This window comes from Symphalangus syndactylus, chromosome 4 (assembly GCF_028878055.3).
Source record: "Symphalangus syndactylus isolate Jambi chromosome 4, NHGRI_mSymSyn1-v2.1_pri, whole genome shotgun sequence".
In the NCBI taxonomy this organism is placed as follows: domain Eukaryota; kingdom Metazoa; phylum Chordata; class Mammalia; order Primates; family Hylobatidae; genus Symphalangus; species Symphalangus syndactylus.
This window is the reverse complement of record NC_072426.2, coordinates 112,814,085-112,839,944: the sequence shown is the minus strand read 5'-3', so window position 1 is coordinate 112,839,944 and position 25,860 is coordinate 112,814,085. Positions and strand designations below refer to the sequence as shown.

Below are 25,860 nucleotides of genomic sequence, written 5' to 3'. Positions count from 1 at the left end.
GAACATAAAAAATGAGCTGGGCATGGTGGCACATGCCTGTAGCCCCAGCTACTCAGGAGGCTGAGGCATGAGAACTGCTTGAACCCAGGAGGTGGAAGCTGCAGTGAGCCAAGATCATGCCACTGCACTCCAGCCTGGGCAACAGAGTGAGACTCTAATGTCTCCAAGAAAAAAAAAAAAATTTTTTTTTGTTTTGCTTTCCAGAAAAATGTGGGAAGTAAATGTTAGAGTTACATGTCAATAATAGACAAAGGCATTGTTTATTTGAGGAGTACTGATTTTCTTTCTTCTTTTTTTTTTTTGAGACGGAGTTTCGCCCTGTTACCCAGGCTGGAGTGCAGTGGCGTGATCTCGGCTCACTGCAAGCTCCGCCTCCCAAGTTCATGCCATTCTCCTGCCTCAGCATCCCAAGTAGCTAGACTACATGCGCCTGCCACTACACCAGGCTAATTTTTTGTATTTTTAGTAGAGACGGGGTTTCACTGTGTTAGGCAGGATTGTCTCGATCTCCTGACCTCGTGATTCGCCAACCTCGGCCTCCCAAAGTGCTGGGATTACAGGCGTGAGCCACTGCACCCGGCCTGATGTTAATTTTTATCGAATTAAGTCAACCCTATACCGTAGGCCAAATCTGCCTCACCATAAAATAATTTATTTTTAAAGATCTGATTATTCCAATCATAAACACAACCACTATGGTAGGAGGAAAAAAAAATTCAATTAAATTTATCTTCAAAATGAAATAAAAAATTCCTGTATCTGAAAGTACCCAAAGTTGTACATATTTTCCCCTTAGAATGAAAAAAAGGTCTCTATTTTACTTACCCTGTAACCCTCAAGATCTCGCATTTGAATCTGTAGTAAGGAAAGGTCCCTTAAGATTTGAAGATTGTCTTTATCCCATTTTAGTGCATTTCTGTAACACTTAATGGCTTCATCATACTTCTTGTCTGACCTCTGAAGAAGGCCATAAACGTGCCAACCTAAAGAATTTAGTTAAGGATACAACCTACAAGTCAAAAATTACTATTCCAAATGACCTCCCAAGAAACTTGGAGAACTACAACCATTTATAAAATCACAAGCTTAAAAAGAAGGGGAAGGGGAAGGGGAGATTGATTTCAAAGATACAAAGCAGTTTAATACAGTGGAAAAGAGCACAGCTTTTGGAGTCAGGGAAAATTACGTCTAGCCTGCCTTATCAGCTCTGTAACCTTGGACAAATCAGTCTCATTAAGTTTCCTCATTACTAAAATGTAAATGCAGTGAATCATACTACTGACAACTAAATGGGATAACATAAAGTGCTCACTGGCTGGCACAAAGTCAATATATATATATGTAAACAGTTACTATATTATTAATAGTAAAAGGAAAAAGAAAGAATGGGCCTTCATGGAATCTAGTTATGTAAAGTCATGAAGATTTTATTTTCTTGAACTAACGAGATCCTTAGGACAACCCTTAGTGTAATACAAAGTTTCTAAAACTCAGCCACATATAAAATAAAAACATTCATTCATTTAACCGTAATTATTAAAACTTCTTTTCCTTTTTTTGAGACAGGTCTTGCTCTGTCACCCAGTCTGGAGTGTCGTGGTGTGGTCTTTGCTCACTGCAACCTCCACTCCCTGCACTCAAGTGATACTCCCACCTCAGCCTCCTGAGTAGCTGCGACTACAGGCACACACCAGCATGCCAGCTTTTTTCTCTATTTTTGGTAGAGATGGGATCTCGCCATGTTGCCCAAGATGGTCTCAAACTCCTGAGCTCAAGCAATACACCTGCCTTGGCCTCCCAAAGTGCAGGGATTACAGGCATGAGCCCCCGCACCCAGCCTAAAACTTCTTAATAACTAAGATGTAGGTCATCAAAATACCCTCCTATATTAAAAGATCTTAAAGTCTAGTAAAGGACAGATAAATAAGCAAAATTAAAGTAGGTTGTAAAAACTGCTATCAAGGAGGAGAATAGTCCACTTCCCAAATACAGCCCTTTTTCACTTTAGGTCTTGATTACTGTACCAGCTACCCAACCCACCTATCTTCAGTCTGTCTTCTTTTATTCTCCTACCAAAGTAATTGGGTTTTGTTGTGTTTTTGTTGTTGTTGTTGTTTTTTGTTTGTTTGTTTTTGAGATGGAGTCTCGCTCTGTTACCAGGCTGGAGTGCAGTGGCATGATCTCAGCTCACTGCAACCTCTGCCTCCCAGGTTCAAGCAATTCTCCTGCCTCAGCCTCCCAAGCAGCTGGGATTACAAGCGTCTGCCACCACGCCCAGCTATAATTTTCTTATTTTTAGTAGAGACATGGTTTCACCATGTTGGCCAGGATGGTCTCGATCTCCTGATCTCGTGATCCGCCCACCTCCTAATTATTGTGTTTTTGGTCTCGCTCTATCACCTAGGCTGGACTGCAGTGGCATGCTCATAGCTCACTGTAGCCTCAAACTCCTGGGCTCAAACAATCCTTCTACCCCAGCCTCCAGAGCAGCTAGGACCACAGGCACATGCCACCACCACATGCAGTTAATTTTTTATTTTCTATAGAGACGAGGTCTATGATGCCCAGGCTAGTCTTGAACTGCTAGCCTCAAGTGATCCCCGCCTCAGCCTCCCAAAGTGCTGGGATTACGGGGATTAGTCACTGTGGCTGGCCCAAAATCATCTTTCTAAAACACACTCAAAAGAAATAAGGAAGTCCACTTCCCTTTCCAGAAACTTAAAATGTTTCTTTCTGAGATCAAGCTCAAACTTCAATCTGGCCAGGTGCAGTGGCTCACACCTGTAATCCCAGCACTTTGGGAGGCAGTGGTAGGTGGATCACTTCAAGTCAGGTGTTCGAGACCAGCCTGGCTGGCCAACACTGCAAAATCTCGTCTATACTAAAAATACAAAAAACACCCAGGCATGGTGGCATGCACCTGTATTCCCAGCTACTCGGGAGGCTGAGACAGGAGTATTACCTGAACCCGGGAGGTGGAGGCTGCACTGAGCCAAGATCACACCACTGCACTCCAGCCTAGGTGACAGAGTGAAACTCCATCTCAAAAACAAACAAACAACAACCTTCGATCTAACAACTTTTAGGCCAGAGGTCCTCAACAGAGTCAATAAAATACAGAATGTTGACCGAGCGTGGTGGCTCACACCTGTAATCCCAGCACTTTGGAAGGCCAAGATGGGTGGATGGCTTGAGGTCAGGAGTTTGACACCAGCCTGGCCAACATGATGAAACCCTGTCTCTACTAAAAATACAAAAATTAGCCAGGCTTGGTGGTGTGCACCTGTAATGCCAGCTACTTGGGAGGCTGAGGCAGGAGAATCACTTGAAGCAGGGAGGCGGAGGTTGCAGTGAGCTGAGATCATGCCATTGCACTCCAGCCTGGGTGACAAGATCAAAACTCCATCTAAAAAAAAAAGCACAAACAAACAAAAAACCCCAGAATGTTTAGGATGGCATGCATGAACTAAAAACACATATTTAATATTACACATTTTTAAAGCAAGTCAAAATATTACAAATTTTATTTGAAAAATAATCTTGATTTCCGTAATATAAATGACAAAGTACAACTGGATCAAATCCTCTCAGCTGTATGGATCATGGTTTTATAAACTAGGAAACACTACCCATTAAAATCTAGCTCCCATTACCTATCTTTCCACTCCCTCCCATTTCTATCACTAATACCCTGTATTTCAGGACTTTACCTCTCTTAAATATTACAACAGCCACATAACTGACTCTCATCTTCACCTCCTAAAAATCCTATCCTCAAGGAGTTTAACATTGTCAAAAATTAAAGAAAATTATGTCCATCAAGAAGAACTCAAATAAATCATAATAAAAACATTGGCAGAACACTATACAATCATTAAAAATGATGGAAAGACAACTATCTACGACAGTCTTAATAGTTAAGCCTTTGCTTATCTTTCTAGTCCTCTAGTCACTCTCAATTCACATACTTCCGCCTTACTGGATTAGTGACAATTACTTGAATAAACCATAACATCTTATGTAATACTCCTAAATGTTTTGTAAATGTTTCTAATCAGTATCTTCCTTCACCAGACTGTTAGTTCTTTGAGGGCAAAATCTGTTATCTTTTCTTTGTCTGTACTAAGCCAAGGGCCTGGTAAACATCTGAAAAATTGCTAATTATTTCAGCACTTAAAATTGTGTCAGCCCACAAAGTTGGTATAGAAATATTTGCTAAAGTCTATCTTAAAAATAGCAACCCACAATTTTTTCTCTATCCTCCCTCAGATATTTCTATTTGCTCTTACTCTCCCTTAATAAAATATTTATCCAATATGGTACTTAGCATTATCAGGGGCTATGTTATATATCTCATCATTAAATCTTTACAACAACACAGTTAGGTGGGTATGATTATCCCCATTTTACACATGAAGAAACTGAGCCCTAAGATCACACAGAAAGAAGCTGAAATGGGTTTTGAACCTAAGTGAGGCACATTCTAAGCCTATACTCCAAAAGCTTGTGCTCTAAACCAGGGTATTATAATGCCGCTCTAATATTCCTTATTTTATATCCTTTTTCTTTTTGAGACCCACCACCTACCACTATCACACTGGTGATTAGTTTTCAACAAATGGGGTAGGGGAGTGCCACACAAATATTCAGACCACAGCAATGCCCCCTTTTTAAGAGTGAGAAAAGCTTTCACAGACATTTTTAAAGGCAAGTTCCATTTATCTGTGAAATAAGAGAATGTTAAAACATGGTTAGGTATATAAAAATGTTCCCTGAATGAAGGCAGTTGCTGTTACCCTATTTAAAAAAGAATAATTTCCTCTGTAATTGCACAATAAGAGAGATCTAAAACTTTGACTCTCAAACTGCTGCCTTAGCTCAAAACACCCCACTCAAACCTTAAATATATCTCAAAAAGGATACACACATGACTCTTCAAGTCATTTCTCAAACCTCTACGAACCAATTCATAAGCTTCTTCCTTTTTCCCCAAACAGTTCAATGTTAATCCTTTCATAGCCAGGGTTTCTATTTTCAAAAACAAAGAAGAAAAGGAACATTTAAAAAAAATTAAACATTAAAAACAAATAACAACAAAACATAATCTCAGAAACAAATGCTACACTGCCTTAAGAATTAAAAATGTCAAGGAGATTACTAAGATACTTTCCACTTTCTTGCAGATTTAAAACATTTTTAAAATTGGCAATCCAAGTAAACACAGATTTCCAGACTCTATTATTGGAAAGAGACTCTTCTTTTTTTTTTTTTTAAGATAAAAGATACAAAATGCATGCTATTTGACTAGAAAGATAATCTAGTAATTCATTCTTCAGGGGAATTCCAAGGGATAACCTTACATATCTACTTCATTAAAATATAAAAACTTTATCTTGAAAACATACTTTATTTCTGTGAACATAGGTTATATACGGGTTAAATTCATCAGTGATTAAAAAAATACACACAAATTTCCTACATTTTTTATTTTCTTAAATTTATTTTAAAATGATTCTTTGAGATTACTATTAAATATACAAGAAAAAGACATCAGAAATCTATCATTAGCAACCAAAAGATTAAAAGAGAGTTAAAAGAAATATTAAGTTTTCAGAAAAGAGGAAAACTAAATTCTAATTTTATATGTATCCTATAAAGCCTAAAGGAAGATTCAGAACATTACAATATACAAATCATGTCTTAAACATGACTCGGTCTTGAGAAACTGAAAAACATAAATGAAAAATATGATAGTTTATGAGCAAAGGAGCAAATGGTCACTTTCTGAATAAGATTATAAAGCATACAATTTATACAGCTCAACCAAAGTTCTAAAGTAAATTTTAGTATTCTACCCTATTATTTCTCTTTTCCTACAGAGATAATATTCAAACTAAGAATAAATCAGAACTCAAGTAGAATGTGTTATCATTTTCTTGATATTAAATTCAAAATTCAGTATTAAATTTCACTTTCTCACAGAAGTCAAAGATGAGAGGGTCTGTTCTCTCTGGAAAACAGTTAAGGCCGCTGGGAAGAATACAGTCCAGTAAGAGAGGCCAGACAGGTATGTAGTAAAGCTTTATCTACTTGCACTTACCTCCATGCTCTGCAAATTTGGGATTGGAAAGTATTTGTTTACAGAATTTCAATCCATTTCTATACTGTTTATGTTCATAACACCTCTGTCAAAACAAAAAAGAAAAATTTAAGTTTAGCAAGGAATGCAAACAACTTTAAATTCAACGCTAAATTACTCTTAAATACAACAGAATGTTATTTCCATATGCTTCTAAATCTCGGTAAAATGCCAATAAAAAATACAAAAGGTTCAAATACAGGAAGTAAAAGAAAGACAAAGGAACAAAATATAGATTAGTAAAGTCCAACAACTGAGTGATGCAGAAAGAGAACAGAAAAATAAATGGTATAGAATTTCTTTTATTTTTTTTTTTTAAGACTGAGACTCACTCTGTCACCCAGGCAGGGCGCAGTGGCGTGATCATAGCTCACGGCGACCTTATCCACCCGGGCCCAAGGAATACTTCTATCTCAGCCTCCCAAGTAGCTGGGACTACAGGCATACGCCACCATACCTGGCTAATATTTTTATTTTTTGTAGAGACAGGGACTCACTATGTTGCTTAGGCTGGTCTCAAACTCCAAGATTCTCAAGCAATCTCAGGACTCACTCATGCAATCCTCCCGCCTCGGCCTCCCCAGGGGCTGGGATAACAAGCATGAGCCACTATGCCCAGCTAGTTTTCTAAAGAACATTTTCTTTTTACTGAAGAATATTTTCTTTTTACTGAAGCTTTCAAGCTGAAAGGGCCAAAAAAAGTCCATGCAAAATACATGGAAAAAATACCCAGACTGTAACATACCATAGTGAAATCTCAAAGCCTGAAAATAAAAAAAAAAAAGGTCCTTAAAAACTTCCAGAGAGGGAAAAAAAAAAAAAAGTCACATAAAAAAGATCTATAATCAGAATGGCAGTGCACTCTTATTTCAAAGTAAAAATGAAATACTGTTGAAATCTAGAAGACAAATATACGGCCTTCAAAAGTCAGAGTGAAAATTAAGTTTCAACTTATAATTCTATACCCAGCCAAGTCATCAATCAAGTACAGTCAGTCCCCACATCCATGGGTTCTACATCCGTAGATTCTGCTAACTACAGATAGAAAGTATAAGGAAAAAAAAAAAAAAACTGCGTCTATACAAACGTACACTTTTTTCTTGTAATTAATGTCTAAGCAATACAGTATAACAACTATTTACACAGCATTTACATCGTATTAGGTATTATAAATAACCTAGAGATAATTTACAGTATACAAGAGGATGTGCATAGGTTATATGCAAATACTATGCCATTGTATATCAAGGACTTGAGCATCCCTGGATTTTGGTACCCAAGGGAGATCCTGGAACCAATCTCGCAAAACATCATTTTGCTCCCATACATTAAGACTATATAAGAGGCCAGGCACGGTGGCTCATGCTTGTAATCCTAGCACTTTGGGAGGCCGAGGTGGGTGGATCATCTGAGGTCAGCAGTTCATGACCACCCTGGCCAACATGGTGAAACCCTGTCTCTACTAAAAATACAAAAATTAGCCAGGCCTGCTGGCGTCACCTGTAATCCCAGCTACTCAGGAGACTGAGGCAGGAGAATCATTTGAACCCAGCAGGCAGAGGTTGCAGTGAGCAGAGATCGCACCACCACACTCCAGCCTGGGTAACCGAGTGAGAATCTGTCTCAAAAAAAAAAAAAACCAAACAAACCCAAATACCAAGACTGTATAAGAGCAAAATGACACTTTAAAGCTTTGCAAAAAGCTAAACTTTTGTGTCCGTGTATTCCTCCTTAGGAAGCCATTAAAAGAAATTAAGATAAATTTTTAAAAAGGCACTATTGAGGGCCGGGCATGGTGGCTCACATCTGTAATCCCAGCACTTTTGGAGGCCGAGGCGGGCAGATCACGAGGTCAGAAGTTCGAGACCAGCCAGGCCAACATGGTGAAACCCCGTTTCTACTAAAAATACAAAAATTAGCTGGGCTTGGTGGCGGGCGCCTGTAATCCTAGCTGCTCGGGAGGCTGAGGCAGGAGAATGGTTTGAACCCGGGAGGCAGAGGTTGTAGTGAGCCAAGATCGCGATATTGCACTCCAGCCTGGGTGACAGTGTGAGACTGTATCTCAAAAAAAAAAAGAAGCACTATAGGACTTAGTAAATAAGGAATCTAATAGAGAAAAAAGAACTAGAGAACAGCCACTCCAGATTGGAGCAGAGTCAAAAGCTACTATGGAATAGGTTTCCAGCAAGAGCAAAAATCGAACTAGTGTGCTTGCTAACATGGAAAATGTTAATCATAAGCTCATGACAGAAATATAGGCACATTTGCAGGAAACGAGCAATAGGTCTACAGAAAACCAGGCAACTGCCTAAATAATAGGTATTAACTCCAGAAAAAACAAAAGCTTGTATAAGACTTGGATTTAGTACAAATTTGGCTCAATACTGAACAATATATGCATAGTTATAAAAATGTAAACATTCTGTACCAGTTTATAAAAAACTTGTGATATGGCCAGGCGTGGTAGCTCATGCTTGTAATCCCAGCACTTTGGGAGGCCGAGGCAAGCGGATCACTTAAGGTCAAGAGTTCGAGACCAGCCTGGCCAACATGGTGAAACTCTCTCTCTACTAAAAATACAAAAAAAAAAAAAAAAAACTAGCCGGGCATGATAGCATGCAGGCGCCTGTAATCCCAGCTACTTGGGAGGCTGAGGCAGGAGAATCACTGGAACCTGGGAGGCAGAGGCTGCAGTGAGCCAAGATCATGCCACTGCACTCCAGCCTGGGCAACAGAGCCAGACTCTGTCTCAAAAAAAAAAAAAAAGAAAGAAAGAAGAAAAAAAAACTTGTGTATTAATTATATTGAGGAATGAGGAAGATGAAAGTGGGCAAATGTGTGAATGAGTAAGTTCTGAGTCCTCATTTTCAAAAACTAGAGGTCAACAAATATTTAAAAGCTATGTATCAAGAAGAAATAGTGATATTACTAAGCAACAAGAAGACAAATACCAGACAAAATAAAGGACTGAAGTTGCTTGATTCTGGAGTGGGAAAGCAAGGGGATGGGAGAAAATAGGGAACATTATTTCTTTCATCATAAATCTTTTAGTGCTAGCTGACTTTTAGACATCAACATATGCTTTCACGTGAAAATTTATTTTTAAAGCATTGTATTTGTTGGCCGGGCACGGTGGCTCACGCTTGTAATCCCAGCACTTTGGGAGGCCGAGGCGGGCGGATCACAAGGTCAGGAGATTGAGACCACGGTGAAACCCCGTCTCTACTAAAAATACAAAAAAATTAGCCGGGCGTGGTGGCGGGCACCTGTAGTCCCAGCTACTCGGGAGGCTGAGGCAAGAGAATGGTGTGAACCCGGGAGGCGGCGATTGCAGTGAGCCGAGATTGCGCCACTGCACTCCAGCCTGGGCGACAGAGCGAGACTCCATCTCAAAAAACAAAAAAATAAATAAATAAAAGCATTGTATTTGTTACAGAAAAAAAAAGTGCTCTAAAAGATACAATTCGTGCCAGAATACATTCATATAAATTTTAAACATTTTGCTCATAATTTTTGAGGCAATATATTTAAAATCTGGGAAAGAAGTTAATGCAAGTGATGACAAAAATCACGGTAGAAAAAGTGTAGAAACAGAAAAAAATGTAAAATTTTACATTTTAGCATGAAGAAATCAATTAATTAAGTTCACACTACGGCAAACTAGAGTTGTTTTACAACCAACTATATACCCATCATCTCCAGTTCGTTGTTGCTTTGAGACAGGATCTCACTCTGTGGCCCAGACTGGAGTACAGTGGCTCAATCATAGGCTCGAGCAATCCTCCTGCCTCAGCCTTCCAATGCTGTTGTTTTGCATCTGAAACCTAATATATCCAAATACAACTGATTTTCTCGCCCAAAACGTATTCTGCACCAAGTCTTCACCATCCTGAAGACAGAGTTGATGCCCTCCCCCCTTCAACTCAATCAACCAGATGATTATGCAGAAAAATCTAATCATCTTTGGTGCTTCTTCTTCCCTTCTACTTCTGTCCTCTAGTAGGTCCTATCAGACCCAGTTTCTCAGCAATAGCTTCCTAACTGGTTGAATATTTTCTTTGTCTCCCACAGTCAACTATGCATTCAGCAGGCACAGTGATTTCCGGGATAAGAGGAGGAGAAAGCAGAAGCAGTTACTTGAGAGCTGTCATTCATCATATGTAGCCAAAGAAACATAGTAAGACTAAGTAACTAAATTTAGTGTTCCCATTTACTTAGCAGAAAGCCTAAAAGTAACTTGTTTTTCTTATAATAAGAAAGCACTAAAGGAAGCTATGATGTAAAGACTAACATAATTAAAAGGAATATTCTTGACTTCTTGCTGTTTGTGAAAACTTATATACCTATGAAGAAGAGGGTTAAGTGTCACTGTTCATAAAACCATCAGCTTTCTTAAATTTTATGTGTATAAAAATGTAGTTAGGTGACTTTCACTTTTGACATGATGGAGTAGGTGAAGCTGAACTTGTTCTTTCGTCATAAAGAAAACTGGACAAAATATAAGAAATAACAGGTTCAACAGGTGGTGCTAACAGGTGGCGCAAGAAGGTGAACCATGAGAAAGAGAAACAAACATGACGAGCTCTAGAAATGCCATCACTTTACTCCTGGAGGCATTTTCTAGCTCACAGCACAGGAAGAAGGATCCTAAGCAAACTACAGGAGTCCACAGTTAAGAAACAAAGACTGATGTTCAATGAGGCTGAGGTACTCTGCAAGAGATGGAACTACCCTGAGAAAGAGATCCAAAAATCCAAAGAAGATCCAAAATGTGTCTGTTGTTGAAAACTGTTGAGTATTAAGTTTTGCATATGTAGGGTGAAACATAACAAGGCCAGACAAAGAATGATCAGGACGCATTAAGTTTAACAATTCTCACGGCCCACATGGTAGTGAGAGTTCCAACTTGCCAGAATGGAGTGTCATCAAACAGCTGTAGAATTCAGTAAATACTGCAAAAAGGTCATTCCTTAAGAGTAGACATACACTAGCCCTAGAGTATTAATTTAGACCCACCCTAACAAACCCTCAAAAAAAATCAGGTTGACAGACAAGCATCTTCACTGTACACCACAACAAAGTCCAACGCCACTCTTTAAAGACAGTTAAATTTAGTAAAATAATATAAAACCTATAATGTATAACATCCAATAGAAAATATCTAGACACCTTGTAATCCCAGCACTTTGGGAGGCCAAGGTGGGCGGATCACGAGGTCAGGAGATCGAGACCACGGTGAAACCCCGTCTCTACTAAAAATACAAAAAAATTAGCCGGGCGTGGTGGCGGGCGCCTGTAGTCCCAGCTACTCGGAGAGGCTGAGGCAGGAGAATGGCGTGAACCCAGGAGGCGGAGCTTGCAGTGAGCCGAGACTGCGCCACTGCACTCCAGCCTGGGCGACAGAGCGAGACTCCATCTCAAAAAAAAAAAAAAAAGAAAATATCTAGACACCTAAGAGCAGGAAAACATGATCTATAACCAGGAGAAATTACAAATGTGATGGAATTACAATAAAGAAGTTAAAACAACTATTATAAATGTGCTCAAAATTTAAGCAATGGATAAACAAATGAAGAGGAAAATGAAATATATTTTAAAAAACAAATAAAATTTGTAAAGATGAAAATACAGTATTAAGGCTGGGCACAGTGGCTCATGCCTGTAATCCCAGCACTTTGGAAGGCCAAGACGGGCAGATCACTTGAGACCAGGAGTTCGAGACCGGCCTAGCCAACATGGTAAAACCCTGTCTCTACTAAAAATACAAAAAAAAAAAAAAAAATTTCCAGGCATGGTGGTGCACACCTATAATCCCACCTACTTGGGAGGCTGAAGCAGGATAATTGCTTGAACCTGGGAGGCGGAGGTTTCAGTGAGTCAAGATCGTACCACTGCACTCCAGCCTGGGCAACAGAGCAAGACTCTGAGGAAAAAAAAAAAAAAGAAGGCCGGGCGCAGTGGCTCACGCCTGTAATCCCAACACTTTGGGAGGCTGAGGCAGACGGATCACAAGATCAAGAGATCAAGACCATCCTGGCCAACACGGTGAAACCCCATCTCTACTAAAATTACAAAAATTAGCTGGGCGTGGTGGCATGCACCCGTAGTCCCAGCTACTCGGGAGGCTGAGGCAGGAGAATCACTTGAACCTGGTGGGTGGAGGTTGCAGTGAGCCGAGATCACGCCACTGCACTCCAGCCTGGCAACAGAGTGAGACTCCATCTCAAAAAAAAAAAAAAAAAAAGAAAAAGAAAAAGAAAAACAAAGAAAAGGAAAAGGAAAAAAGAAAATACAGAATTTAACATGAAACCAGCCGGGTGTGGTGGCTCACGCCTGTAATCCCAGCACTTTGGGAGGCCACAGCAGGCAGATCACTTGAGGTGAGGAGTTCAAAACCAGTCTGGCCAACATGGTGAAACCTCCATCTCTACTGAAAATACAAAAGTTAGCCAGGCGTGGTGGCAGACACCTGTAATCCCAGCTACTTGGGAGGCTGAAGCAGGAGAACTGCTTGAACCTGGGAGGTGGAGATTGCAGTTAGCCGAGATCGTGCCACTGCACTCCAGCATGGGCAACAGAGTGAGACTCCATCTGAAAAAACTAATAAAATAAAATTTTAATTTTTTAAAAATGAAACCTTTCCCAGATAAAGAGTAAAGCAGATTTTATGACACTTCAGAAGAAGAAGAAAAAAATCAGTGGACTAGAAGACAGACATAGCAACAGAAACCACCTCAATGAAAGAGAAAAGATAATGTAGAAAAATATAATTAGTGGAACTACAGTGACCTTTCTTCATAATAAAAAAAAATTTAAGAACACTGCAGATCTAAATGTGTAAGTTCAAATGAAAAAGCTTCTAGAACACCTGTAATCCTGGAACTTTGAGAGGCTGAGACAGATCACCTGAGGTCAGGAGTTCAAGACCAGCCTGGCCAACATGGCGAAACCCTGTCTCTACGAAAAATACAAAATTAGCGGGGTGTGGTGGTGCACGCCTGTAATTCTAGCTACTAGGGAGGCTGAGGCAGGAGAATAGCTTAAATCCAGTAGGCAGAGGTTACAGTGAGCTGACATTGTGCCACTGCACTCCAGCCTGGGCAACAGAGCGAGACTTTGTCTCAAACAAAACAAAACAAAATGAAAACAAATACACATACTATCTGATCCAATCCTTCCAACCTAGGTGTACACCCAACAGAAACAGAAACATATATTTGCCATAAGATAGGAAAAAGAATGAGAATAAGATTTACTGGTCAGGCCAGGCGCAGTGGCTCACGCCTGTAATTCCAGCACTTTGGGAGGCCAAGGTGGGCAGATCACCTGAAGTCAAGAGTTCAAGACCAACGTGGCCAACATGGCAAAACCCCGTATCTACTAAAAATATTCTAAAAATTAGCTGGGCGTGGTGGTGCACACCTGTAGTCCCAGCTACTTGGGAGGCTGAGGCATGAGAATCACTTGAACCCAGGAGGCGGAGGTTGTGGTGAGCAGAAATTGCACCACTGTACTCCAGCCTGGGTGACAGGGCGAGACTGTCTCAAACAAACAAACAAAGACTAACTGGCCTGGCACAGTGGCTCATGTCTATAATCCCAACACTTTGGAAGGCCAAGGCAGGAGGATTGCTTGAGCCCAGAAGTTCAAGACCAGCCTGCATAACAGTAAGACCTTGTCTCTACAAAAAAATCAAAAAATTAGCCAGACATGGTGGTGTGTGCCTTTAGGCCCAACTACTCAGGAGAATGAGGCAGGAGGATTCCTTGAGCCTAGGAAGTTGAGGCTGCAGTGAACTATGGTCACACCACTGCACCCCAGCCTGGGCAACACAGAGAGAGACTCTGTCTCAAAAAAAGGAAAAAATATTTATTAGTAACTGGTTAAAAAAAATTAAAATGACAAAAAGGGCACCCAAAATTAATGACATACCTAAACTAAAAGTACTAACTTATAGTCTCTTTTAACTAAATAAGACTAAGTAAAAATCTCTTTTAATTGACTTAGTATTAATGGCCTTTATGCCAAAGGCTTAAATTACCAAAACTAATACAGTAAATATGATATAAAAGGAAATCTAGGTCTCATCTGTTAAAAGTATAGAATTGATAAAGTATCATCACTGTGTAATAATCCTAGCATTACATTCCAAGGTAATTTTTATATAACAGAAATACTATGAACGGAAAAAATTTACTTTGAGGAATTAACAAAGTAGTGAAAAGGGCCACCTTTGGAATCAAAGGCTCTGGTTTCAAACAGTGACTCTGGACTTTAATTCTATAATCTTATGTAGTACTTTGCTGAGTATCAAAAAGAATCCTTAAATCATGGAGAGCAATCATGAGAAAAAGACATGTAAAACACTTAGCAATAATAACAGCTAATACTTAATGAGCATTTACTGAGTCCCAGGCACTGTGCTAAGTGCTTTACAGGGAAAATTTATTTAATCTTAATGATATGAAGCAGATAGTCTTACTATCTTCATTTTACATGAGATAACTGAGGTCCAGGAGGTTATATAATTTGGCCAAGGTCACACTGCTATTAAGTGATGGAAAAAGAATCCGAACCCAGACAATCCAGATACAGAACCATAACACCTAACCATTGTAACTACTTCCCTAATCTAGTGCTTAGAACATTTTACAAAAAAAAACATAAAACTGCTAACACAAGTAACAGCCACTGTAGAAAGCTTTAAAAAAATGAAAAAAGAAAATCAACCCATAATCTCATTGCAGACACAACTGCTATTACACATTCTGATTTTAACAAGAAAATTTTCACCCAAAACTTATGGAATAGTTTACTATTCTACAATACTAATGTGAACCTATACAAATATAATTCAAACTAGCATATAAAAACAGACAACGGCTGGGCATGGTGGCTCACACCTGTAATCCCAATACTTTGGGAGGCTGAGGTGAGAGGATCTCTTGAAGCGGGAGTTTGAGACCCACCGTCTCTACAAAAAAATTAAAAATTAGCTGGGCATGATGGCATGCCTGTACTCCCTGCTACTCATGAAGCTGAGGTGGGAGGATGACTTGAGCCCAGGAGTCCAAGGCTGCAGTGAGCTGTGATGGTGACACTGCACTCCAACCTGAGCGAAAGAATGAAACACTGTCTCTTAAAAAATAAATAAAATTGATATTCTTACTTGACATGTACAATGTAACTTTATTTTACATAGCTGATTTTAAAAATATTCAGGATTCCAATTGGCATTTTTGGTGGTGTGACTGGAAATATCCTTATTTGTTTATGGTATATTTTTCAAAGAGACTCCTCGGTAACATTTAATCAGCATGATAATCCTATAAACACAAAAGGTTTAATCCTTATTGTAGAGGTAAAATTTAGAAAACAAGTAACTTACTCCAGATTACATACCTAACTAGTGGCAAAATTTAAGACTATAATTTAGGTTCTCTGACTTCTGGTTGAAAGCTCTTTCCATCACGTACAGAAATTTTATTAAATGTTAAAGGTTATTAAAGCCAAAATTTTTATCTTTTAAAAGATCTTCTAATCAACAAATTCAACTGTTACATTGCTTACTCAGTCTTACAATCAAATGGACAATAAAAATGCCCAAAATAAAGTGAGAAGCGAACACACAAATTAAAGTGAGAAGCGAACACACAAAATTAAACTAGATAATCCCCTCCAAATAACTGACAGGAAAATTAAAAACTAAACCCCCTCTCTTTGAATGAGGTATGTTTATATTACAGCACTTAGCTTTTTACTTTATCATACTTAGAAAGTAACTAAGTTTTAGATCCTAATGATTATGTTCTCAATTAATGAAATTCAGCTATGTCCTTATTGAAATTATATTCAATGCCATTAATTCAATTATCTCCTGTCAATGTGAGCTGTAAAAATAATTCAGAATGGCAGGCCCCTCCAAATAACTACTACTAATTCATTTCTCCTCAACAAGAACCAACGTGCATTTAAGTGAATAGATCTCAATTTTTTTCATGAAAAGCACTACTTCTATAATAGGTCACTTATTACAAATGAGAATAGAAAGGAAAAAGTAACAAAAAATATCCAATTTGGATGTTGGCCAGGCTGGTCTTGAACTCCAACCTCTGGTGATCCCCCTGCCTCGGCCTCCTAAAGTGCTGGGATTACAGGCATGAGCCACTGTGCCCGGCCCTAAACTAACTTTTTAGGGAACTTACTTTACTTTCATTTAGGGAAAGTGAAATGCAAAATACTACATACGGTATACTTTCAACATATGTTTTACATTCAATTCACTTAAAACAGGTTTTATAAAATGACACAGTGGACAGACATTTTCAGTTCTCCACAGAAGAATCATTGCATTAAACAGAAATACAGGTCTACATTCCCTCATCTGAAACTCTTTTTGTGTTTGGGGAGTTCTTGAAATTTCAAAACTGTGAATAAGGATTTCCCTTGCTATGGAAGGAATGCCAGAGTATCTATTTGTCCTCCTACCTATTAACACCTGCATACGTTAGTTCAAAATCTAACATAATAGTTTCAAAAATAGTAGAATAATAATACAAGCTATTGTTTTTCAACAGGAATTAACATTTAAAATTTTAACACTCTGCTATAGAAACAATAAAGCAAAGAAGCAAACCAGCATATAATTAAAACAAACTGGGCTGGACTCATGCCTGTAATTGCAGCACTATGGGAGGTGGAGGTGGGCAGATTGCTTGAGCAGGAGTTCCAGACAACCCTGGGAAACATGGTGAAACCCTGTCTCTACAAAAAATACGAAAATTAGCTGGGCCTGGTGGTGCATACCTGTAGTCTCAGCTACTGGGGAGGCTGAGGTGGGAGGATTGCTTGAATCTGGGAGGACAAGGCTGCTGCCCTATAGCCTGAGCAACAGCAAGACCTGTCTCAAAAAATAAAAGAGACTGAATTGTTCTAATAGATAATAAAGTCGCATGTGCTAAATTCTGGCACCATACACTCTGAGACTTCTGCTCCCAAATGTATAAGAATAACTGACACTAGATGAGGTTTCCACCAACTATAAAACTGGAAAGTAAACATAAAATAGCTGTTTTCAGTTGTTGGACAAAAGCCAATACAGGACTACGGTTTCAGAAGAGAAGCAGGGCAAATCCCAAGAAAAATCCCTATTTCTGTCTAGAAGCATCTTCCAGACTGCAGAATAGGTGTAAGAGGTGTAGGGGTGTGGGTGGGGGACCTAAACAGAGCTTAGCAGTCTCACTGACCTGAGTAGATATGAGAATTAGAAACAGCTGGGACACCTGGAATTTATGGGGCAGGGTGCTAGAGAGAACTATATACAGAAGAGGCTTCAGAAATCTGCCACAGGAGTTGGACACGGTGGCTCATGCCTGTAATCCCAGCACTTTGGGAGGCTGAGGCAGGCAGATCACTTGAGGTCAGGAGTTCAAAACCAGTCTGGCCAACGTGGCAAAACCCCGTCTCTACTAAAAATACAAAAATTTGCTAGACGTAGTAGCACGTGCCTGTAATCCTAGACCTTTGGGAGGCCAAGGCCAAGGTGCATCACCTGAGGTCAGGAGTTCGAGACCAGCCTGGCCAACATGGTGAAACCACATCTCTACTAAAAATACAACAATTAGCTGGGCATGGTGGCAGGCGCCTGTAATTCCAGCTCCTCAGGAGGCTGAGGCAGGAGAATCGCTTGAACCCAGGAGGTGGAGGTGACAGTGAGCCAAGATCACACCACTGCACTCCAGCCTGGGTGACAAGAGCAAAACTCCATCTCAAAAAAAATAAAAAAATTAAAAAAAAGAAAAGAAAAAGAAATCTGCCACAGGAATCCTCCATCCTCCGTCAAATACTAAGCTGAGGCTGGGAGCAGTGGCTCATGCCTGCAATCTCAGCTCTTTGGGAGGACAAGGTGGGCGGGTCACTTGAGGTCAGGAGTTCGAGACCAACCTGGCCAACATGGTGAAACCCATCTCTACTAAAACTATGAAAATTAGCCAGGCATGGTGGCGCATGCCTGTAATCCCAGCTACTCGGGAGGCTAAGGCACAACAATCACTTGAATCCAGGAGGTGGAGGTTGCAGTAAGCCAAAATTGCCCCATTGCACTCCAGCCTGGGCAACAGAGCAAGACTCCGTCTCAAAAAATAAAAATAAAAAATACACATACACACACACACACACACACACACACACACACACACACTCTAAGTTGAACAGGTACACAGAAAAGGTCTATGAAAGCTGGGCAAAGAACAATTATCAAGTAGCATGAGCCTAACAACTACTGGTGCTCATGCATGGCTGGCAGACATTTGAATTCCAAGTATCAAGTTAAGAGACTACGTTAAAGACTGCAGAATTCAGGCCGGGTGCGGTGGCTCACGCCTATAATCCCAGCACTTTGGCAGTCCAAGGCGGGCAGATCACGAGGTCAGGAGATCGAGACCATCCTGGCTAACACGGTGAAACTCCGTCTCTACTAAAAAATACAAAAAATTAGCTGGGCGTGGTGGTGGGCACCTGTAGTCCCAGCTACTCGGGAGGCTGAGGCAAGAGACTGGTGTGAACCCAGGAGGCGGAGCTTGCAGTGAGCCGAGATCGCGCCACTGCACTCCAGCCTGGGTGACAGAGCGAGACTCCGTCTCAAAAAAAAAAAAAAAAAAAGACTGCAGAATTCAGCAGAGATCCAGAAAGCTCACACATTAGGAATAAGATTAATCTAGACCCATGTATTAGTCCATTTTCGTGCTGCTGATAAAGACATACCTGAGACTGGGCAATTTACAAAACAAAGAGGTTTATTGGACTTACAGTTCCATGAGGCTGGAGAAGCCTCATAATCATGGCAGAAGGTGAAAGGCATGCCTTATATGGCAGCAGACAAGAGAAGAGAGCTTGTGCAGGGAAACTCCGCTTTTTAAAACTATCGGATCTCATGAGACTCATTTACTATCATGAGAACAGCACAGGAAAGACCCTCCCCCATGATTCAATTGCCTCCTACCAGGTCCCTCCCACAACACCTGGGAATTCAAGATAAGATTTGGGTGGGGACACAGCCAAACCATATCAACCCATCTTTATTAAAACTTAAAAACAAGCTTCAAAAAGAACAAGCTAATAAACAAGCAAATTGTCTGCCAAAACGAAACTCTATTAAGAAAGGCAAGAGGATCCAGACATTAAATATCTTAGGATCCACATTATGCAAAATTATGGGAGGAAAATTACTATAAATTCCAAGCAGGAAACTAACCCATGACCCACAGGAGAAAGAAATTAATAAAAAAAAGAGTCAGAAATATTAATAACAATGACTTAAGTAGCTGAGACTTGAAAACAAGTTACTATATGTAACACTAAAGGATTTAAAGCAAAACACAAACGCAACAAAAAAACAAATGAGGGGGCCAGGCATGGTGGCCCACACCTGTAATCCCAGCACTTTGGGAGGCTGAGGTGGGCAGATCATGAGGTCAGGAGATTGAGACCATCCTGGCTAACACGGTGAAACCCCATCTCTACTAAAAATACAAAAAAAAAAAAAAAATTAGCCGGGCGTGGTGGCAGGTGCCTATAGTCCCAGCTAATCAGAAGGCTGAGGCAGGAGAATGGCATGAACCCGGGAGGCGGAGCTTGCAGTGAGCAGAGATTTTGCCACTGCACTCCAGCCTGGGCAATAAAGCGAGACTCCGTTTCAAAAAAAAAAAAAAAAAAAACAAATAAGGGCCAGGCACTGTGGCTCAAGTTTGTAATCCCAGTGCTTCTGAAGTCTGAGGCAGGAGGATCACTTGAGGACACGAGTTTGAAACTAGTATGGGAAACACAGTGAGACCCATCTCTACAAAAAAGTAAGTAAAAGGCTATAAATTTTTTTTTAAGAAGAAACAGAAAATATCAATGAAAAATTGGAAACTATTTTTAAAATGGAAATGCTTAATAGAAGTCACCTTAAGAAATTAGAAAAAATAAGAGCAAATTTAACCCAACATAAGCAGAAGCAAATAATAAAAACAGAATCGACTAAATAGAAAAAATTTAGAAATATTTGGCTTTGGCAAAAAGAAAAAATACGAAAAAAAAAACAGAAGAAATTTGTGAAATCAAAAGCTGCTTCTTTGAGAAGATCAAAAAAATGAATAAATCTCTAGCCAGACACAGTCACAAAAGGGCACAGCACAGAATGGCTTATTAAAGGCCCAGCTTTCTAGCCAGAGGATAAAAAGAGGTGGCTGGGCGAGGTGGCTCCCACCAGTAACCTCAACACTTTGGGAGGCCCAGGCAGGAGGACTGCTTGAAGCTAGGAGTTCAAGATCAGCCTGGGCAACATGATGAGTCTCAGTCTCAAAAAACACCAGGGAGGCCAGACGCAGTGGCTCATACCTGTAATCCCAACACTTTGGGTGGCCGAGGCAGGCGGATCACCTGAGGTCAGGAGTTCAAGACCAGCCTGCCCAACATGGTGAAACCCCGTCTATCAAAAATACAAAAATTAGCCAGGTGTGGTGGCATGTGCCTGTAGTTCCAGCGACTCAGGAGGCAGAGGCAGGAGAATCACTTGAACCCAGGAGGTGGAGGTTGCAGTGAGCCGAGATCGTGCCACTGCACTCCAGCCTGGGCGACAGAGTGAGACTCTGAGTCAAAACATAAATAAATAAATAAATACATAACCCGGGGAAACATTCAGGAAGATCACAGAGAAAGAACTGTGAAAAGCAACACCACGAAGTTGTTTATGAATCTCTAGGTTTGCCCCCTAACCTATACATGCAAGAATATGACCCTACTCACAATATTAAAGCCTTTGAAAACTGAACTAACAGATACTCTGTCCAGGAACCAGACTGGCTATGAAGCAGCACATACATGGAATAGACCCAAATAGGACTGCAAAGATGTTGAAAAATAAACTGACATTAGAATAACATCCCAAAGAGGAGTTGGGACTTGAAGCTTGAACCTAACCAAATCACTAAAACAAAATTATCAACATTTTCCACAGGATTTAAGTAAGATCCAGAGTCTAATAAAATAGTATGCAAAGAGGAAAATCTCAACTTGCCTGGGAAAAGAAACAGACACCAATGCAAAGATGAAAGAGATATCTAAGACTTTCTATACAGTGCCATAAAAATGCTCAAGGAAGCAATAGTGAACAATTTGAAACAATTTTTTTAAGGAGAAAATACCTCACTGTATGGACTCAAGAGCAGAAAGAAGATAACAGATAACAGGAAAGTATCAGCGTGCAATAAAATTTATCCAATCTGAAAAACACAGAGAAAGATGTTTAAAGAAACAGAGATTTTTTTTTTTCTTTTTTTTTTTGAGACGGAGTCTTGCCCTGTCGCCCAGGCTGGAGTGCAGTGGCCCGCAATCTCGGCTCACTGCAAGCTCCGCCTCCTGGGCTGACGCCATTCTCCTGCCTCAGCCTCTCCGAGTAGCTGGGACTACAGGCGCCCGCCACCACGCCCGGCTAATTTTTTGTATTTTTAGTAGAGACGGGGTTTCACCATGGTCTCGATCTCCTGACCTCGTGATCCGCCCGCCTCAGCCTCCCAAAGTGCTGGGATTACAAGCGTGAGCCACCACGCCCGGCGACACAGAGCTTTAGGAATCTGTTGGTAAGAGGAATCCCAGAAAGAGACATTCTCAGTGGCCAGGCACAGTGCATCAGCACCACGGCTGAGCTGAAACACCATATCATGAGATCATGGCATCTGAAACCCACAATATTAAGAAACAGAACTTGGCTGGGTGTGGTGCCTCACACCTGCAATCTCAGCACTTTGGGAGGCCAAGATGAGCAGATTGCTTGAGCCCAGGAGTTCAAGACCAGCCTGGCAACATGGCAAAACCCCATCTCTACTAAAAATACACAATTCTCCAGGCATGGTAGTGTACACCTGTAATTCCAGCTGCTCACGAGGCTGAGGTGGGAGGATCGCTTGAACCTGGGAGGTTGAAGCTACAGTGAGCCGTGACCATGTCACTACACTGCAGTGTGGGCAACAGCGAGTGCCTGTCTCAAAAAATAAATAAATAAAGCAAAAATAAAATAAAAGAAATACAACTTTTGGCCGGGCGCGGTGGCTCACGCCTGTAATCCCAGCACTTTGGGAGGCCAAGGTGGGTGGATCACAAGGTCAGGAGTTCGAGACCAGCCTGGCCAACGTGTTGAAACCCCGTCTCTACTAGAAATACAAAATTTAGCCAGGCTGGAGTGCAGTAACAAGATCTCAGCTCACTGCAACCCCCGCCTCCCGGGTTTAAACGATTGGCCTGACTCAGCCTCCTGAATAGCTGGGATTACAGGCTTGCACCACCATGCCTGGTTAATTTTTGTATTTTCAGTAGACGGGGTTTCACCATGTTGGCCAGCCTGGTCTCCAACTCCTGACCTCAGCTGATCCACCAGCCTTGGCCTCCCAAAGTGCTGGGATGACAGGCATGAGCCACAGCACCCAGCCTACAAAAACGTTTTTAGATATACTGATCCAAACTATCACCCTCTAACTGGATAAGGGAGTATAGCTCTGTGAGAATTCCGTTTTCTTTTATTCAAGCTAAATAGCTTTGTTCTTTTAGCTGTTCCTTATATGAAAGTTTTAAGTTCCTTTTTTTTTTTTTTTTTTTTTGAGATGGGGTCTGTCACCTAGGCTGGAGTACAGTGGCGCAATCTTGGCTCACTGCAACCTCCACTTCCCGGGTTTAAGCGATTCTCTTGCCTCAGCCTCCCAAGTAGCTGGGATTACAGGCACATGCCACCACACCAGGCTAATTTTTGTATTTTTCGTAGAGACGGAGTTTCGCTGTGTTGGCCAGACTGGTCTTGAACTCCTGACCTCAAGCGATCAGCACACCTCAGCCTCTGAAAGTGCTGGGATTACACGTGTGAGCCACCATGCTCAGCCTCCTTTGACATTTTAGACCACTTTATGAAGTTGATATAATATTATTCCCATATTTCTATGTTTTACTTAATTTTTTTATATTTAAGAAAATATGGAATGTTTCATGAATTTACATGTCATCCTTGTGCAGGGGCCATGCTAATAATCTTCTCTGTATTGTTCCAATTTTAGTATATGTGCTGCCAAAGAAGCACTCTATATTAAAAAAACTAATATAGTAGGGTTTCAAAAAAACAAACGGAGGAACTGAAATGGAATTGCTAAATTTTTATTTTTCCAAATAAGCCATTAAAAAAATTTTGGCGTTAGTATTACACACACACACACACACACACACAAAGCATCTTAATATTATAAAGGTAATAAATACTCAGTCTCAGAATAAAAAAGACAAGAAAGATCTGTAAGGAATTTTGCACCAATATTTTTGTGGAGTACAAGCATTAGGGTGTCATTGGTCTGTATCTTTGGAAGTTTTGGACTCAGAAGTGAAAATTACATATATGGTCTTACTAGCAAGCAAAATTGAGTGTAACAATCACCATCCACTTTCTAAATATTATACTCTTGTTAATGTATCATAAAATGTGCCAGATTTTATATTTCATTTATTTTGTAGCATGAAATTATGTCACTTGAAGAAAGAACATTAAAGGGGCATTTCGGATTCCTGCTTGATAAGAGTAGAAATCTGCAAAACAAGGATTATATACATGATTGACAGACAGCTATAAAATATAACCTCATAGTTATTTCCATGACAAATACTTCCAAGGGAGTTTGAAGAGAGAACAATGGGGTAAAACAGAAGTATAACCAATTATCCAATTATATAAAACCTGAATTGCAAATTATTTTAAAGCAAACACAAATATTTTCAGGTATAGCACATAAAAAACATGGATTAAGTCCCCTATAGGTTAATGGCCATCCTCTAATTTGGGTTTGTTTGTTTTTTTTTCAAGACAGTGTCTTGCTCTGTCGCCCAGGCTGGAGTGCAGTGGCATGATCTGGGCTCACTCCAACCTCCGCCTCCCGGGTTCAAGAGATTCTCCTGCCTCAGCCTTCTGAGTAGCTGGGATTGCAGGCATGTGCCACCAAGCCCAGCTAATTTTTGTATTCTTAGTAGAGACGGGTTTCACTATGTTGGCCAGGCTGGTCTCGAACTCTTGACCTCATGATCTGCCTGCCTCGGCCTCCCAAAGTGCTGGGATTACAGGCGTGAGCCACCACGCCCAGCCCACCATCCTCTAATTTCTACACACTCCACAAATCCTCATAAAAACCATATAGGCCAAGAAAAAGAGCAAATAAAATCATCCATAGCTGATCCCACAGCATTATAAGGAGATGAAATGACTAAAAACTCCAATTTACGTATAGGAGCATAAACATTGAAGACCAGAAGCTTCAATGGGAACTGTCCAGAAGAGCAATATAGCAGGGTCCTAGTGGTAACTGAATTACATGTAATATGACCGAGGATTTACCATCAGGAGAGGGCCCCATCTGAGAGAAAGTACCGGCACATCTGAGACATGACAGTGAGAGCAATGGCTGTTGGGAAGTCAAAAATAATACACTTAGAAAGTATGTAAGATCAAAGGCAACAGTTTTAGCAAGGCACAGTTTCTGGGAGAGAAGGAGGTGTCATTTGGAGGGTTGATGATAAAGGGAAAAAAGGAAGTGACCAGAGCATAAATGGCCTACTAAAACAAGACAGAACTATGGCGGGGGGTGCGGGGAGGTGTTAATTTATTTTTAAAACTACATTTCACTGTGGCAACAAATCAGAGTGCTCTTGAACTAAGAGACTGAGAAGGCCACCCTAACCCCATCACCAAAATAAAACAACATAAGATAACAATATTGTTGGTACAGTAAAATCTAGCACAAACAACCTGAACAGAAAAAAGGACTCAGCATTCATACCAAATTACTTATAAGGAATAAAAAGTAAAATACTTGGGCAGACAAAAATACACCAAAAACCCTTACAGAGAAAAGATGTAATATCACCATATCCATCACAAATTTAAAGTAATTAAATAACAAATGCAGACATAAAAGAACACCTCAAATGAGAAACTCAAAATTTTAAACAGAGTAGACAAATAACAGGAACTTGTAAAACATGAACTGAACTTAAATGAAGACTAAATTACAAAAGATGCCCTAGAGAGAACAGATATCATCTAAAGAGATAGAAAATAGGAATGCTTTCACATAAATGAAAAAGAAATAGATGTGAAAAGAATCAAAGAAAAGTCATACATTTAGAAGACAGAGAACAGGTGCGGTAGCTCACACCTGTAATCCCAACACTCCGGGAGGCCAAGGCAGGTGGATCACTTGAGGTCAGGAGTTCGAGACCAGTCTGACCAACATGGTGAAACCCTGTCTCTACTAAAAATACAAAAATTAGCAGGGCATGGTGGCGCATGCTTGTAATCCCAGCTACTTGGGAGGCTGAGGCAGGAGAATCGCTTGGACCTGGGAGATGGAGGTTGCAGTAAGCTGAGATGGCACCACTCCCCTTTAACCTGGGCAACAGAGCCAGACTCTGTGTTGGAAAAAAAAAAAAAAGAGAGGCAAATAAGATTCAATAGTCAAAGATTACTGAAGAATATAATAGAACAGAACTACCAATACTCAAAGCTATAACTCAAGAAAACTTCTTGGATGTCGAAGAAAAAAAAAAGTCATATACTAAGAAATAAAATCAGGTGGGCATTAGCAACACAAGCAAGATACAAGCAGGGTAGTATTTCCAAGAAATATTTCAAGAATCAAAGAAAAGTCATACACATA

At 40.3% G+C, this 25,860-nt stretch overlaps 1 protein-coding gene and 1 non-coding gene across 3 annotated transcripts in view; both read right to left on the bottom strand.

Annotated features, from left to right (window-relative positions):
- The window catches only part of NAA15 (N-alpha-acetyltransferase 15, NatA auxiliary subunit), an 89,582-nt gene that overhangs the window by 48,481 nt on the left and 15,241 nt on the right, over window positions 1-25,860 (bottom strand). For both annotated transcript variants that reach the window (XM_055275932.2, XM_055275933.2), the window contains exons 2-4: window positions 6,101-6,185; window positions 4,924-5,028; window positions 826-983 (exon numbers count right to left, since the gene is read on the bottom strand). In XM_055275932.2, coding sequence (XP_055131907.1) covers window positions 826-983; window positions 4,924-5,028; window positions 6,101-6,185 — 348 coding nt within the window. The remainder of the gene's footprint in view (window positions 1-825; window positions 984-4,923; window positions 5,029-6,100; window positions 6,186-25,860) is intronic.
- Window positions 23,135-23,243, bottom strand: LOC129481514 (U6 spliceosomal RNA). Its single transcript, XR_008657479.1, has one exon. It is a non-coding gene; the product is annotated as a U6 spliceosomal RNA (small nuclear RNA).